Source organism: Eptesicus fuscus, chromosome 7 (assembly GCF_027574615.1).
Source record: "Eptesicus fuscus isolate TK198812 chromosome 7, DD_ASM_mEF_20220401, whole genome shotgun sequence".
Taxonomy (NCBI): domain Eukaryota; kingdom Metazoa; phylum Chordata; class Mammalia; order Chiroptera; family Vespertilionidae; genus Eptesicus; species Eptesicus fuscus.
In genome coordinates, this window is record NC_072479.1 from 98049485 (window position 1) to 98067222 (window position 17738).

Here is a 17738-nt window from a genome sequence, read left to right on the forward strand (position 1 = left end):
CCACCAGGTCAAAGGGGTGGGGGATCACTTTCCTACCGATGCCCATGACTTACCTTGCTGTGCCCATCTGCTATCTAAAACATCTGTGTTCAGACAGAAACTAAGTGGGAAGTGTGACAGTGCTGTGAGTGTTAGAGGATAGAGTGAAATCTAACCTCAGGCAAGGAGGAAAAGGTTATGGTTCAGATGATGAGAGAAATAAAACGACAACAGGAAGTGGAAAGTTGCTGTTTCCCAAGTTGGCTCGCTACACTGAGTGTGTCTCAGCAGCTTCTGACAGGAGTGGGAGGGGGCGGGAAGAAATAGTCCATACTTCCGTTTATTGAATGCAGCGTTCGCTGGGCAAATCGCAACTCAATACAAACTGCCCCGCAGAGTAGGGCATTGACTCTCATTCTCATCATTGTAAACACAACATTAATATTGAAGATTCAAGAAAATGGGTAAAAAGTCCAGTGTCTCCTCCATCTGTGTAACCAGTGAAGGTGCCTGCCTGCCCTCTGGGCAGGTCCCAAGGGAGCCTGAGGTCGTGACCTCGTCCCCACCGCAGTGAAGCGGGAATGAACAGAGGAGCCCACGTGCTCGTCTCGAACATCTCCGAATGGGCATGTGCGTCTTCAGCATCGGGCTCGCACAGACTATGGAAGTTCTTCCAAAGGCCTGAGAGGTTCTCGCCTTTCACATGCACCGAACCAGTCCCTTCGAAGCCCTTCCCCCCAGGAATCAGTCGTTGCCAATAGAAAATGTGACCGGTTGTAAAACAGTTGGTTTTCCTATGTCCATCTTAGCCCCGGGACTCTGAAGAGGGGGGAGTTCAAGGTCACGGGGGCCTCGGTGATGACCCTGGAGAAGGTGGCCCATGTTCAACTACTGGCTGAATTCGCCTCCTCCCTGCTGGGCCACGGTGGATTGAGGGTATGGGTTGAGGCAGCTGACTTTTCTGTCAGAGCCTTAAAAGGTCAGATTTTCTATTTTGGATTCCCATATCAAAACAAACAAACGAACACCCTCCCCCCCACAACAAAAACAAATCAAAATAAGAGTGACACTGAGGACAAAGAACCAAACAACCCCGCCTCCAGGTCCCGCCACGCACAATGTCCCCATCGGGTTATTTATTTATTTATTTTTTAGATGGTTGGTTGCAATCATTGGCTTGCCCTCATCTTGGGTACTCAGCTAGCTGGCAGGACAAGGACGAAAGTTTGACGAACGAAAAGACACTTTTGCCTTTATTTCCTGGGATGGCTGACGCCCAGCACCCTCACTTCCTTTTCTTAAACAGCAACGAGAACATTCCACCGACCTGCTTGGTTGTGTGGCTTTGTGGTAGGATAACCCCATGGCTCCCTCTCACCCCTCCGTGTCCCATTCTGGGAGAGACCCTGGGGACGAGCTAGTTTTCCACATTCTGGGAATGCTGGGTTGTGGGGCAGAGTGGGCCTGGACGGATCCTTGTCCCAGATCTCTTGTGGTGTAGGCAGCCTTGTTGGGCCAAAGAGACAAATAAAAACAAACCAAAAAAAAAAAAAAAAAAAAAAAGCATTGCTTCATTTTGAGTTCCAAGGCTGGGCCCCAAACAGCAAGTGGCTCTCCCCCGCTGCAGAATGTCTGTCTCTCCCTGGCGGTGGCTTCGTGGTGCTAGCTGTTGTTCTCGGCCGTGAGATATTTGAGGGCGGCAAAGCCATAGCGGCGGGACATGTCCTGCTGAAACTCTTCCTTCAGGGTTTTGAGACAGACGCGGTATTGCTTGTTGGACCGGAACTTGGTGATGTCGAAGCTGGGGGCATGAGGCATGTGGATCATGTAGGCGTTGGGAAGCACGGTGAATTCGTATTCCTGGAAGGAGACAAGAGGAGCCTGAGCACTTGCAAGAACCCTGGGTGACGCGCGACGAATCCACCTGGGTGACTGAATGACTAAGGGAATGAATGAAGCGAGGAAGGACATGAACAAGGAGGGCAGCACCATGGACAGCACCGCCGTGGTGTTCCCAAGGCGTTGGACAAAGTGGTTGGCTTCTCTGAGCCTTAGTTTTCTCATCTATAAAATGAAAGTGATAACGCCGACCTTGGAAGATGAGGAATAATGTTGGCATCGTGCTGGGCAGAGTTCATGGCCCATAAGAGGCGCTTGACAAATGTATGCACGTGCCCGTGCAGTTGCTCTGGAAAGAGAGATTATCCTGCTCAATGAAATGAGGCCTGTTTAGGTGATTTCTCACAGGACTCGAGGTGATCTGACCCGATAGCCTCAACAGATCAGCACGAAGGAGGGGACAGAGAAGGGACAAAGAAAAAGTTCCGTCTTGATGGACGGAACTTCATCAAGAATAAAACTCTCGCCTACACATCTTATTACAAGTCTCACCACCATATGGTGTCCTCTATGTGACAGGATACAGATAGAAACTCAGGCCAAAAAAACAAAAATGTCTCTGAATAGCAAAACAGGTGACAAACATTTAGGACATGTCACTCAAAGGAGAACCTGGCACACCTTCACTCAGCATCTATGTACGCTGGTTTGGGGCATAATGTCTAATAAATTTTGGTCATCCAAGGCAGAATAAACTCGGAAAGGGGAAATCCAGATGGAGGAATTCTGATGGCAGCAAGAAATGACAGCTGATGGTGAGAAAGGAGGGAAAAGAGCCCTAGCTGGTTTGGCTCAGTGGAGAGAGGGTCCTCGGTTCGATTCTGGTAAAGGGCACATGCTTTGGTTGCAGGCTCGATCCCCAGTAGGGGGTGTGCAGGAGACAGCCGATCAACAATTCTCTCATCATTGACGTTTCTCTCCCTCCCCTTTCCTCTCTGAAATCAATAAAAAATGTATTAAAAAAAAAACAAAAAACAAAGGAGGGAAAAGAAAAGGCTTAGTTGCCTGAGACATTTCATGTGGAGACAAAGAGACCTACCAATCCACCTGTCCCTTCAGGTGTGGCTGGATTACCTGTCAGGTGTGTACCCGTTATTTCCTGAAATCGCTGGAAAGGACAAAATCATGTTTGGTGTGTGCTATTGGCAAAGAGAGGAAAATAAGCGAGGACTTTTCAAGGGTTCTGTCTAAATCGCCTAAAACAAACGTAGCCCAGATCTCAGTGCTGGAAAATAGGCTTTATTTGAGCCAGCTCCCCCACCACGCTGCTGCGTGAATGCCACATTTCTTCTCCTCCAGGCAGAAGCCCAGGCAGACTACACACTTCTGTCTGGGAGCAGCGCTGGGCCCCTTCCAAGGACGACGGGACGTGTGGAGACTACAGGTCATGCTTTCCGTTGTTAAATACGGACACTGTTCTACAGCCTTCTGTCTATACCAGTGGCTCGCAGACCCAGATGTTGATGGAAAACGCCTGGGACTGCTCTCAAACACATTGGACCTGCTGGAGAGCTCTCGGAGCGACTCCGGGGCAGCCGGCACCCAGCATCCATCCTTTCCCCTGAATTTGGGGTGCTCTTGTTGAGAAACATTTCCACTGTGCTCCACGAGGAGGCGCCTTGGAGAACAGCATACGGAGAGAAAAAGGGTGGGGTGGAGGGACCCAGGAATCCTCCGGACTTACCCAGATTAGTTTTGCTTTTGTTTGCTTAACAGAGGGTTGACTGCAGTGTGTCTGGCCCACTACATTGTGTTTCTTTTTTTTTAAAAAAATATGTTTTTATTGATTTTAGAGAGAGGGTAAGGGAGAGGGAGAGTGAGAGAAACATCTATGTGACAAAGAACCATCGATCGGTTGCCTCCTGTACACGCCCAACCGGGGATCCAACTGGCAACCTGGGTATGTGTCCTGACTGGGACTCAAACCAGTGACCTTTTGGTGAACGGGATGATGCTCAGCCAACTGAGCCACACTGGCCAGGGCTTCACTGTGTGGTGTTTTTATAAATAAAGATTTATTGAACACGGCCATACACATTTGTTCAGATACACTCTATGACTGAACGAGAGGAGCAGAGTTGAGACCCTAGGACCCACTCTCTCCCCCACCCCCCCAATTGACTATCTGTTCCTTGACAGAAAAATCGGCAGATCCTGGTTTGGTTTAACCTATTAGAACCCTGCAGGCGACTGCTGCTGAAGTAGGTGCTCGGTAAGTATTGGCAGAATGAATGGAAGGGTTTCATGGGTGACTACAGCCTACAAATATCACTCTTGGTTATGGGGCGGAATAATCAGCTGGATCTTAGCTGCACGCGGTGTGGCATTTATATGACTCCCAGGCTGAGTGGGAAAGGTCATTGTGTGCTTGCCTCTATCACCGGATTGAGTGAGGAGGAGGGGGTGAGATGGCTTGTCACGAGACACCCACATCTGTCTGGGTCTTGGCCTGGAACCCAACTCTCATGCAAGGGCAGAGAGGAATGATTTGGGAATTGACAGCCCGAGGATTAGCACTGCCACATTCTCACTCCACGTCCCTGAGCACATTTCCTTCCCTCTCAGGTCTCCACTCTCTTATCTCCAAGGTCTCTCAGCTCGAAGACCAAGGCTCCCCGCCCCTGCCCACCGCCTCTGGTCCACGCCATTCCTCTCCTCTCACCTGTGCGTCCAGTTCCATGATGTGAGCCACCTTGTTCCAGCCAAAGCCCACAAACCTCCGGTCGTACTCGGGGCAGTCCCGTCTCACGACCACGTACGGCTCGAAATCGGCCTCCCACTCGACCCGGTAAGGCGTGGTGGCGGTCCGCCACTTGGCGAAGTTCGTGGGCGCGTGGCCTTTTGTCCAGACGTGGTACCTGGGACACAGGGAGAAAAGCCGCTGAGTGGGAGGAAGGAAGCTGAGCTCTCCCAGGGCTGCTGGCTGAGAGGAAGAAGAGGTGGATGCTGAGGCAGTCCTTGTTGGGGCCTGAACTGTGTCTGCCCCAGAAGACAGGCTCAGTGCCCACCCCAGGACCTGTGGAGGCGGCCTCTTTGGAAACAGGGTCTCTGCAGATGTGACCACACTCAGATGAGGTCACCCTGGGCCAGGGTGGTGTCCTTATAAGAAAAGGTGAACTGACTACAGGGATCCACAGGGAAGGCGGCCACAGGAAGACCAGGCAGGACTGAAGTGAGGTACCCACATGTCAAGGAACAGCAAGGATGGCCGGCAGCCACCTGAACCAGAAAGAGGCAGGGAAGGACTCTCCTCCGGAGCCTTCCGTGGGAGCAGGAACCTGCCCACACCTGGATCGGGCACATCTGGCTTCCAGATCGGAGAGTAAATTTCCATTGTTTTGAGCCGCCCAGTGTGTAGTATTTTGTTAAGATAGTCCCAGGAAACGAATCTGCATCCTTTACTTGCAAGGAGACCCTCCCTGTGGAAGGGTAGATGAACTCCTGAGGGGCTCTGTAGCATTTATAAGCAACGAACTGCGGGTTAGCCTCGACCCAAGTTATTCCACTGTGGAAGGCTGAGGGCTAAGGTGACCCTCGCGACACTACCGTTCTAAAATGTTCTCCCCCTCGAGGTAGATCCTGTGAATATATCGCTCCTGTGATTGTGTTACATCGTGTGGCAAGAGGGATCTTTGTAGGTGTGATTAAGGTTACTAATCAGTTAACCCTGAATTAATTGAAAGGGAGGTTCCTGGGGTGAGCCAGCCTGAATCCTGTGAGCCTTTAGATCTGGCTCCAGAGAAAGCAAAGAACCATGTGTCAGCTGCCTCTGTGGGCCACGTGGCAGAGAACCAGCCGGGAAATGGGGACCTCAGTCCTACAATCTCAAGGTAAAGAATTCCGCCGAGCCCTAACCGGTTTGGCTCAGTGGATAGAGCATCGGCCTGGAGACTGAAAGGTCCCAGGTTCAATGCCAGTCAAGGGCATGTACCTTGGTTGCGGGCACATCCCCAGTAGGAGGTGTGCAGGAGGCAGCTGATCGATGTTTCTCTCTCATCAATGTTTCTAACTCTCTATCCCTCTCCCTTCTTCTCTGTAAAAAATCAATAAGATACATATTTTTTTAAAAAGAATTCTGCCGACAACCAGGGAGCCTGGAGGAGGAGGCCACGTGCAGCCTCGCCCACACCTGAGCCAGGTGGCACCTGAGCAGAGCATTCAGCTTTTCTGTGTCTGGACTTCTCACTCCTGGAGACGGTGCCACAATACGTTTCTATTGTTTCAAGCTTTTAAATGTGTGATAATTTGTTACACAGCAATAGACATTGCACACACCAGCAATGGTGTAAGTTAGTATTTCTTACGCACTCGCCAAAAAAGGGTAAGGGAGGCAGCGCCCATGGTGCTGACAGGTAAGACCCACTTACCAGGTGAATGCATGAACACACAAACAAAAGAGCGAATTCGAGGCCAGGAGGCAGGCGGGTAAACTGAGTCAGCAAGAATAAGCTGAACTCCCTACAGCCTTCCCACCCCTCCATCTGGACACATAATGCCCATCACCCACTGTGCATGGGGAAGACAAAGCATATTCCAAGGCCCCAGTCGGGGGCCAGTGGTGCTTTCTTTGGCCTTAACATGGTCCAAGGTCAGCCACAGACTTCTGGACCAGCAGCTTTGGCGTGTGGGTTTCCGGAATCGAGGAGAGCTCTGGGCACCCCCAGGGGCCAGCCGTGGGGGGCCACTCACCTGAAGGTGAAGAGAGTCCCCATGTCCAGCATCGACAGCAGCTCCGCCTTGGACTTGGGGAAGGAGAGCCGGTAGCGCAGCGTCTCGAACGCGGGGACGATCATCGCTTTCTTGGTATTGGCGAGGTCCAGCTGGATGACAGACTTCCTGCAAAGAGCGGGCGGGGGCGTCAGGGGCCCTGTGATGCCCAGCGATGGCCGTCCCCGCGTGAGGGCGGGAGATGGTCGGCTCAGGGAGGTGCAGGAGAGAAAGCCCCCGTCAGCCTCGGGGTTTACATTTGGAGACACCGAGGCCCAGGGAGGCCAGGCAGCTTGCCCGATCCTCTCTGGAGTCCAGACTAGAACTGCGGTCTCTGAGCCGGAAAGCGGAGTCTCCCTGGAGAGTGAATGGAGGGCAGGGCTGGGGACCCTCTCCCACTTCACGGTGCATGGCCTGCCAGAGCCAAGTAGAGTAGGCAGGTCTCCAAGGCTGCACAGGGCTTGAGCCCAGCAGCTGGGTCCACTGGGCTGGCCACGCAGGAGCAGCTGGGCATAAGCTGATGACAGAATGACCAATGTGGGCATTTGAGTCCCATCTCTGTGACCCCTCAATCCCTCGAATCCTCCAGACCCTGAGCCTTTAATCTAGGTCAGTGGTCGGCAAACTCATTAGACAACAGAGCCAAATATCAACAGTACAACGATTGAAATTTCTTTTGAGAGCCAAATTTTTTAAACTTAAACTTCTTCTAACGCCACTTCTTCAAAATAGACTCGCCCAGGCTGTGGTATTTTGTGGAAGAGCCATACTCAAGGGGCCAAAGAGCCGCATGTGGCTCGCGAGCTGCGGTTTGCCGACCACTGATCTAGAGCGACCCACCCCATGCAGCCTGCACGCAGGACTACTGGCACCCACGTGCTGGAGGGTGGGCAGTCTCCATCCTCTCACTCACTCCTGGCCAAGCCTGGCCTGCTCTGCTCCTTCGAGACCCCTCCTCTCTCTCCTGGATGTGCCTGCCAGTTCCCAGCTCTGTGGCTGTCACTTGGAAAGGGAGAAAGTTCTAGAGAGAGGGCCACAGAATACGACGTTTGTAATAAACACCGACAGAACCTGAATCCTGGCTCTACCGCTTTATGGGCAAGTGATTTAGCTTCTCACTACCTCAGGTTCCTTTCCCCGAAAACGGGGCAATCCCATCCCCCTCCTGGCGCTGCTGTGGGGACTGAACAAGGTCAGCATCACGTACGTACTGCCTAGCGCACAGCAGACTGTGGTCACAGCTGTACTGCAGTGCTGCCATCGGCCATCGGCCACCGGCTCTCTCTCTCAGGATCTCTTTGGGCCATGACTGTGGTACTCTATTCTGCCTTCCCGCTCAGACCCCTGACCCTGGTCTCCAGGCCGGCATGGCTGGCTGCTTGTAAGCTCTGACCACACAGTGGTTGATGCCTACCGTGGTTAACTGTATGTGTCAACTGGACTAGGCTCTGGCGCCCAGCTGTCTGGCCAAACATTCGTCCAGACATTGCTGTGAGGTATGTTGTGGATGGAATTAACGTTTACAATTAGTTGACTTTAAGGAATGGCCCTGACCCTTAATGATGGGGGTGGGCCTCATTCAATCAGTTGCAGGCTTTAAGAGCAAAAACTGAGTTTCCCATCTTGTCTCAAGATGGTAACATAAGAATCCTGCCTGAGTTTCCAGCCTGTCCTATGGATTTCAGACCTGCCCATCTTCCGAATTCCTTAAAATCTCCCCCGCTCCTCTCTCTCTCTCTCTCTCTCTCTCTCTCTCTCTCTCTCTCTCTCTCACTCTCTCTCTCCATCCATCCTATTGAAAAATATGGATTGATACACTATTCTGCTTCTTGTCCAAGTAGTCGCAAACTCACTACAACAATTTTGGACTGAATACTCTTAAAAGAAACCTTCGCATCTGCTGAAGCAATTCAGAACCTGCTGGGATAAAGGACAGCAGGGCAAATACAAGTGATTGGGAGCCAGCCAGCACAGGTTCAAATGATGCCCGTCACGCTGTGATGATCTTGGGCACCAGGCTCGACTTCTCCTGGTCACGGGTCCCTGGTCTGTGAAGGGGATATGATATGATCACGCTTATCTCCTGTCAATCAGGGCTGCTGTAGGATGAAATGACAATCCCTTGAGCCTGACACAGTGCCTGGCTTAGAATAACTCATCAACAAGTGAACCCCCGCCCCTTTCCCAGCTCAGCTTATTGGTGGGCCGGTTGCAAGAAAATGTGCCTGTATGTATGCATGTGTGTACCTGTATGCATGTGCATGCATGTGTGCACATGCGTGTGTGTGATACTTAGGGAGGCTGTGAGGAGCCCCATTCCCCCAGCTGTCCCCCACCCCCCTAAGCTGCCTCGCCTCAGCAGTATAGATGTAAGCGGGCTTTCACCCAGAGCCGGGGGAGGTCACCTGATCAAGGCCTCTGAGGACTCAGCCACCTCCTCGGGCAGAGAGGAAGGCGGCGGCGGAGCGAGGTGCCCGCCCAGTCGAGTCCTTTCTCAGACACATCCCTGAACGGAGGCCACGGAACAGGGTTTGCTCGGATTCCATTCCAGCTGCCAAGGAAGGTACCCTGGCGGACAGGCCTTCAGGGTGTGTGGGGACATCAGCAGGCCTTGCGAATGAGGGGAACAAGGCTGCCCACCGGAAACACACGCAGAACGGGTGAGGTCGGAGAGGGGCAGAGCCCAGCGGGGTCCTGCTCCTGCCTCGATGGCGTGAACACCTCCAGGCAGAGCCGGCCCGTCAGGGCGGACGGGAAGGAGAGGCGGTGGGCTGGAGCTCTGGGGTCGTTACAGGAGAAAAGAGCCGTAGTGCACGGTGCCACGCTCTGTGCTGGGGACTCTCCCCACTGCCTTCTGTATGACCAACATCGCCCCTATTTCCTGACCCCGCTGCCCCGTGTTCACGGCCAGCGGCTGTGGCAGAGCTTCGGGGAGCCGCCTCTTTGTGGGCGCTGTGTGTTGTGTGGCCTCGGGTCCCGGGCAGCCAGAGCTCCTCAGTGAGGAAGGCAGTGGAGAGAGTTCCCAGACGGGGGGCAGACGGCCCAGAGTCAGGTCCTCCTGGACACTCACAGCGGCACGCTGGGCAGGTGACCCCTCTGTGCCACGGCTCTCTCCTCGGGGTCGGGAACAGTGTTTGTGAGGATTAAGTGGATTGTCTCACGGCGGGGCTGAGGCAGTCTCTAATGCACAGAACACACGCGGTAAAGACCATCTGTGATGACGACATGGCCGTCCTGGGGAGGACGGAGACGGGCCCACCAGGCAGCTGGGTGGTTAGCGGGGCAAGCATGGGACCCTCTGGATAAACCCGGGTAAGCGAGGCGTCCACTTAGCGATGCTGTGCCTGTGGGCAGGGGCCTTAAGCTAAACCTCCTCCTCTGCAAAGTGAATTGTGAGGCTCCATGGCCACATTCTGTGACAGTGCCTGCAACAGTGCCTGGCACACAGTAAGAGCTCAATAAACATTAGGAGTTACGTACAGTAGGATTAAAACGCTGAACTAACCTAAGGAAATGCCACCTGCAATGGCAGGCAGCCAGCTGGCCATGCTCGGTGCTACTCCTGCCAGCCTTGCTCAGATTCCTGTGCTCATTCAACAAGGACTCACAGAGCACCAAGCCGAGCCGGGGACACGGGACGGGGAGGGCGGCGAGGCGTCATCCTGGGGAACAGAGGAACACGGACATCTGTCGCTCCCGTACAGGTCGGAACAGAGACTCTGCCCAGCCTCTGTCCCCTGGAAAGTCAGGGCAATGTCTGTGAAGCACAGCAGAGGCGGTTAAGCGTCAGGCCCTGAACAGGGATGAGGATTCTGCATGGTGAGGGCAGGAGGCGAGAAACCTGCCTGTGCCCCGCGGGGGGCAGCCGTGGGCTTCCCACCTGCGATCCCTTTGCTATTCGGGGTCATTCCTCAAACATGCCTGGACACGTCATGCCTTTACGCCTGTCAGTGCTTCAAGCTGGAACCCCACCAGCTGTCCTCGAGGCCTTCCCTGCCCACGGCCCATGAGGCTGGGTTGGTCACCTGCTGGGAGTCTGAGCCCCTGGATCCTTTATCTGTGTCTGTACTGATGGCAAGAATAGCAGCCCAGCGCTTCCAGCTGGAGCGCCCCTAGAACGTGAGCCCTGAGTGCAGGAACCCCCAGAGCCTAGAATAGAGCCGGCCACGCACACACACACACACACACGCAACATATTCTTGGAATAGATAATGCCCAGGCCTGTGGTAGGTGCTGTCCACATGCTACTACACTTCCTCTCCCCAGGATCTCCAGGAGGGAGTGAGATGATCCCCGTTTCACAGAGGAAGACAGCGGGAGAGGTTAGGGACCCTGGCCAAGGTCAAGCAGGTGCTGAGTAAGCAGTATGCAGCATTAAATGCAGGTCCGAGTGACTCAGCACTGTCACGGGCACACCGTCAGGGCTTACTAAATATTTTCCTGAATGAACGAACAGGAGCGTAAAGTTTCTCGTTTTGTAAGAAAGAAATGGAGGTGGGTATATGGAGCGAGCCCGGCTGCACTCACGGTGGCCGGTTGGGGTTGGGGGCCTGGGTTCGATGCCGAGTGCTGTGAGAGGCCCAGGGACAGGAAACGCACCCCTGGTGAGCACCTGCTACATCCCCCCAGAGGCTATGCCTCGCCCCTTGTTAACCGAGTAAACAGAGGGTTGGGGAGACGAAGCCGCCTCAAGTCACACACTGGATACATGTGCCCGAACCTGAACTCAAACGCAGGTCTGCCGCGGCCCCGCCGGATTCCAAGCGGCATTTCTGAAACCAAGACTAACAGCGGCACGTCTTTCTCCAGAAGAAAAGGTGAAGGGGCAGGAGAGAGATTTTAGTGAAACTCTGTGGCTATGTCCCTGCATCTGACTGCCTTCATTATTTTCCAATGGATCTGTTTGTTTGTTTTGTTGTACTATTAGCTGGTTGCCAAGCAACGGCTTAGGGAGCTATGATGCTGAACTTTTTTTGGTACCCAAGTAGGCCCCCCCAAAAGGGTGATGTAAGTGTTTGGGGGTCCAATGAGCGGGTTGCATATCAGCCTGCCCTATATCCTGGGGTTTCAGAGTGACCTGGCTCCTCCCATCGTGGGCAGCTGTCACAGAGGGCAGGCCACCTGCCTCCTGGACACAAGCCCACCTCTCTGTGGCCTCAGTCTGGTCACCTGTGATAACACTGACCGCATAAGCAGGTGTGAAGAACAGAGAGAACATACATGAAGCAGCTGGTAGGGATGCTGGCACATGATCAGGGCTCGATACATTGTAACTATCATTTCAACATTAATATTTCCACAGTGTTTGGGCAGAGCATTGTGTTGCATACCCACACGGGGAAGTCAGTCTCTAGGGGCCTCCCCTGGCCTCGCTGGGGTCCACGACCTCCTGAGCAAACAGTGTCCTCAACCTCACCCCAAACCAACGCTCCAAGGCCGGTCACGAAGCACAGCTACTTTCAGTGTTTGGATCAGAAACGAATCCATCCCACTCAATGGGAATTTTTTTCCTTAAACCAATGGCAAGTCAATATGTTTATCTTCATCTGAGAAGGATATTGCGTGCTTATTTGGGGCCTCCGATAGAATCACATTCCTTCCCGATTCTCAAAAGTCTGTTGCCAAGGAATTCTCTAGGTCAGAGGTCACACCCTGGTAGTCTGGAGTGGGGGTGGGAGGTGCCATTCAGCCTGAGGATAGGTCGGTCTCGCTCAACAATATGCCTTTTTCAAGAAGTAGTTGTCAACATTAAAAATTAAAACATGAAAACCCACATTTCTAGCTCCTCTCAAAAACTATGCAGGCCTTGGCCCTGCTCTCCTCCCCTGTCCCCTCCCCTCATCCCTCCTGCCCCCCGACAATAACTCCACAATGAAGTGGAGAGACACCAGCTGTCTGAGATGGGGGCCCCTGAAGACAGGAGTGGAGTTTTAGGAGCACTGGGCCATATTTCAGAACCCCTGAACCACACGCACCGTGACCCGGTGGCCAAGGCCACCGACAACACCAGGCGACTCCGTGTGAGGTAAACGTTCCTTAGTGGGCACACGCAATGTCTTCGATCAACACAACACAGGACGGCAACACACAAACACACAGCTCACGTGTGATGTCTTTCAAAACATGATGCCGTGAGGCAAAGTACTAAAACAGTGCTTGGACGGGGAGAGTAGAGAACGCAGGCTTTTAAGCTGGGGTCCCCCTTCCCGGGGAGCCCCAGAAGGGTGGAGGATGGGCTGTGGTCCCGAAGCCTCTCTCTTCCTGGTTCCCACCGTCTGGTCCTTTGGGAGCCCTGCCTGCCCCCCAGAACGGTCCTCCTGCAAACTGCCCAGCGGCAGGATCCACAGAAACCAGGGCTGAAGCTCTGGCTGGCCACACGGGGGCGCCCTCACTCCACACACTGAGATTCCAGGCCCAGCTGGAGCAGCACAGCCCCATTCCCAGTGCCCCCCAGAGTGAGGAGTTGGGGTGCAAGGGGCTCTGGACCAGGGCGCCTGCTCTTTGGGAAGATGCCGCCCGTCCTCCCGGAAGGAGGGTCATGCTGCCCCGAGGTTGCTCACGCTGCCATTCTTAATGGAGAGGCAGGAAGGGGGATCCTCCTGCTCAAGGGGAGGGGCTGAAGCTCTGAACCCCAAGACAGCCCTGGAAGCAAACTCAGAGTGGACAGAGAACACGCTGCCTCCTAGAGAGCAGGCAGGAGGGCCCGCATCCCCCACACGCCAGCCTCACTGCAAACGGCTTCAACTCTTTTAAGAGTGACAGAGACAGGAAGGCAGAGAGACTGAGAGACACAGAGGGAGACAGACGGACAGACACTCACATACACACACAGAGGAAGGGAGGGTAAGAGAGAGCTCAGCTCCGGCTCCACCTGGGACAGCCGGGGACCCTGGTGCGACAGACAGGCACCGACAAAGGGCAGCCTGCAGACTTGGAGGCCAACGGACGCGGGTTCAAGTCCCAGAGCCGCTGTGTGGACGACTAGCTTCCCCGAGCCTCGCTGTTCCAGTGGTACACGGGCGGGGGGGGAGGGGGGGGGGCGGGGATCTCGCCATGCCTGCCTTTTGGACTTGAGGTGTGGATCCAGCGGGTAATTAATATGTGCAAACACCTCTCGTGGTGCCTGGGCCCAGGCAAGCCCTCACTCGGTAGCGGAGATAATTCACGCTGACAAATGACAGTGATAAAGGACTCAAATGTTTGACCATCTACACCTTGTGAGTTTAGCTTTCTCATGGGGGGACTTCAGGGCTGAATGGATTCTACAGTCCCTTCAGTTCCGATTGCTATTCCTAATAAATGTCGCTCCCCACACGGCCATCTATGCCTTTCATGAGCTCAGTTGCTCCAGCCCCCCATGCCTGACACCCCTGTGCGGGGCGCAGGGGAAAGGCTCACTGGGGAGGCAGAGAGGCAGCTGTGGAGGTGAGCAAGCTCAGGGCCCCCCAAGCTGAGCCCTGGCCCCTGCACCCTGCATTGCCTGGTGTGGAACCCCGAACTAACAGTTTCTGTCTCACTCCCACAGTCTCCCATTGGGAAGATGAAGATAATGATAGTTAGAACCCACGGCAGGCACCGAAGGGGGAGGGGACGAAACCCTGCGTGTCAATCACTCAGAACAGTGCCTGCCTCTCAGCAAGGACCCCACTAGGGGTTAGCCACCAGCATCACTTTGGTTCGTTTCACAGACAAGGCCGTGACCTTTCTAGAATGGTCGGATGAAGGTTGTCTGACCCCCAAACCGGGTGAGGAATGGGGTTTTCATAGGAGCTATAGAAAGAGTGTTAAACTGGGGGGCAAAAGAGATGCTTTTGAGACCACGTTCTGCCCCTAACGTTTCAGGAGGCAAACTGGGCTTCCTTCCAATCGGTTCACCATAAAAAGGAGACCTGGGGGCACCCCAGGGGTGGGTGTGGTCCTGGCAGACGCGCCTGCGCCCCGCGGGCCCTCACCTGAGGTACTCATAGAGCCCGTACATGGGCAGGAAGTCGATGTCGGACAGGAACATGTAGGGCGTGCCCACGTGCTTCATGGCCACGTTGCGCAGCAGGTTCACGGGGTAGAACTGGCCCTCCTTGTACACGATGTGGTAGGCCACGTTGTGCCGGCTCATGAGCACCTCGGAGCCCTGCGCATAGCGGAGGAACTGCTGGGCCTCGGCGTCCGACAGGTAGAGGGCCAGGCTGATGGGCCCCTCCCAGTGCTTGCAGATGGCCTCCAGCATCTGGAGCCTGTGAGAGACAGGAAGGTGAGCCACGGGGACCCGGCCCCAACCGCGCACCCTCCACCCGCCGTCCTGGGGGGCTCTGCCTCCTCCACGGGCACTTGGTCAACCAGCCTGAGCCCTCCACGGTGTGACAGGGGCCAAATCACCAAACCTCAGCTCCTTTGTCTACCAAATGGGCATAAAACCACTTGCCTGGCTGGCTCTGGTCAATGTCAGTCGAGTGAGTGACATTGAGAAAGTCACATCCCAAAATATGCCTTTTCTTTTCAATGGGGTGGTGAAGATGATATTAAATGATTTAAAGATCCCCTTCCAGCTCAAAACTGCTATCCCTCTCCTCCTCTCTCAGAATAGATAAAGAGCTCTGCTGAGCTCCTGAGGCAGTGACCAGCCACAGAAGATCGAGCCAAACCTAGGCCGTGAGTTACAAGGAGCGTTAAAACAAGCAGTAAACGCAAGAGTCATAATAACTGCAATTATCTGACTCATTGCCATGCCCCAGACACTCTCCAGAATTCTCCCAACAGCCCTGTGCGCCTTCTCCCCATTCTCCTGATGAAGGAACTGAGGCTCCGGAGGTCCAGTTGACACCACTGTAGTTAGCTAGTTATTAATAACAGAGAAGGAGCAAAGGGAGGCCAGACATTATAGCATGGCCATTTGGGCAGCTTCACCAGGAAGATGCAATTTCACACTCCCCAGGGAACACCGGCCCATTCCCCACAGATCCCTGGAGAGAGAGATGCAGGCACAGTGAAGCTGGGGTGACATAGGAAAGGTGCCTGTCAGTCAAACCTGAGAACAGAAATCATTGGCTAGAAGGGGCGGGGCTAATGCAAGCCTGTGAAAACTAGGGAACATATAATCCCCTACACAAAGGAGCTTTCTCGCTCTTGGCTCTCTGGTTCCTTTGGCTTTGCTCTGGTTTCCTTGCATTTGCCGTGTTCCATCCATAGCCATGTGGCCATGGGGACGCCACATGTAGTGGACTAATGGGCTGCAGCAGGAACACAAACTAAGCCAGCCTGATGCTGGACTGGACACTGCTCCAACGTGGAGCAAAAGCTCTGGACATAGGCTCTGACCTTAGCCCTGCTGAAACCCAGCTACACTCCTTCCACGGCGGGATGAGGGGAAACTCAGGGGTGCAAGTCCACAGAAATAAAGCTTTCTACAATATCCCATCCTCCCGTGGGGGCCTCCTGAAATTCTTATTCCAGTGGCCCCCCAAGAACCCTACTCCCACCAATAACAAAGTCAACTTTGATTCTTGGGCTCGGAGCAGACATGTGTAGACAGGTACTGGGACAGGGCCTTGGGGATGGTGAGAAGAAAATAATACCGGGTGTTGGGTGAAGTGAATGGAAAAACCACGTGAATGTGGGGGGGAAAAGTGTGCCTGGCTCAGTGGATAGAGCATCAGCCTGTGGACTGAAGGGTCCTGAGTTCGATTCCGGTCAAGGGCACATGCCCAGGTTGTGGGACTTGATCCCCAGTAGGAGGCATGCAGGAGGCAGCTGATCCATGATTTTCTCTCATCATTCATGTTTCTCTCTCTCCCTTTTCCTTCCTCTCTGAAATCAATCCTATATAATAAAAGCCTAATATGCAAATCAATCGAACGGCAGAACAACCGGTCGCTATGATGTGCACTGACCACCAGGGAGCAGACGTTCAACGCTGGCGAGTGCAGCGGCGGTGGTGGGAGCCTCTCCTGCCTCCACGGCAGTGCTAAGAAGCAGCAAGCCAAGTGGTAAGGAGCAGCGAGCAGGCGGGCAGTACAAAGCAAGGGGTCACGGACTGCGAGAGGGATGTCTGACTGCCAGCTTAGGCCTGCTCCCCTAAGCCGGCAGGCGGACATCCCCAGAGGGGTCCCAGACTGTGGAAGAGAGCATGGCCGGGCTGAGGGACCCCCCGACCCCCTCCTCAGTGCACAAATTTCATGCACTGGGCCTCTAGTAAAAATATATTTTTTTAAAAAAGTGTGCCTGAGGGGATGCCTTCCATCTTCACTTTTCAGAGCCCTTATTGTGCCAGGGCCACAGCCATTTGCAAGGCTCCCTGAGAGGCATCAGCCAAGGAGAATTGGGGAAGAACAGAGCCCAGAGAGAGAGAGAGCTCTGCAAAAACGAAGATAAATCTATAAAGATAGTTTTTTTTTATTTTTTTTTTTCAAGGCAGTAGAAGTGCCTGCTACACAAAATCCATGGTTAGGAAAAAGCAAAGCCTATTGTGCTTTTTTTCCCTACCCAGCAAGAGGTACCTAATCAGCGGTCTCCCGGTCAGAATGCCCACTTCAGTTGGACAATTACCAGGAAATAGATTCCACGCATTTGCATTTCTATGCTTCTAAACAAAAGAAAGCAGGCACCCCTATCCTGTGCCCATGGCTTTCCGAGCGTCCTCTCTCATTCTGCGGGATTTGCTGCCGCTTGCTCTTTGGAGGATTAAGATATCCACGGGGTAAGAGGTCCTCCGTTTCTCATACATTGTGACACTTGCTAATCGAATTGGCCGGAGCCGGGTATTGGAGGCATTACATTCTCCACGAGGCCTGATCTCCGATGGGTGCATGCGGCCTCCGCTGCACTCTGCAAATCTGGGGGTTTGCACGACCCCACCTGCACCCCAGTGTCATCTTCTGCAAAAGGGAGGACTCTGCACGTCCTTTGAAATGTGGGGAGTCAAGGGCCAGGGTCACTTCTAATCTGAGGACAGAAGAGCTGCTGGAGGGAGGCGGAGGTGAGAGTCACGCGTGGGCGTGAAGAGGCCGGCCAGCTTCTCCTGTGGATTTGCCCACTGGCTCGGTTTTTGACTTTGTGTCTGGGTTTTCCACGCGAGGAAGCCCCGCCCAGGAGCAGCTCACTCTGGCTGTTACTAAAGAATTACCTCGTGCTCTCCAACTGGTGCTTTTCATCTGTCAGCC

The 17738-nt window shown here is 53.9% G+C and overlaps 1 protein-coding gene across 3 annotated transcripts in view; it reads right to left on the minus strand.

Annotated features, from left to right (window-relative positions):
* Positions 1-303: 303 nt before the first annotated feature.
* LARGE1 (LARGE xylosyl- and glucuronyltransferase 1) overlaps positions 304-17738 on the minus strand; it is a 437563-nt gene continuing 420128 nt past the window's right edge. For all 3 annotated transcript variants that reach the window (XM_008144698.3, XM_054719464.1, XM_054719463.1), the window contains 4 exons: positions 14538-14816; positions 6568-6714; positions 4541-4736; positions 304-1839 (listed from right to left, as the gene is read on the minus strand). In XM_008144698.3, coding sequence (XP_008142920.2) covers positions 1642-1839; positions 4541-4736; positions 6568-6714; positions 14538-14816 — 820 coding nt within the window. In that variant the 3' untranslated portion in view covers positions 304-1641. The remainder of the gene's footprint in view (positions 1840-4540; positions 4737-6567; positions 6715-14537; positions 14817-17738) is intronic.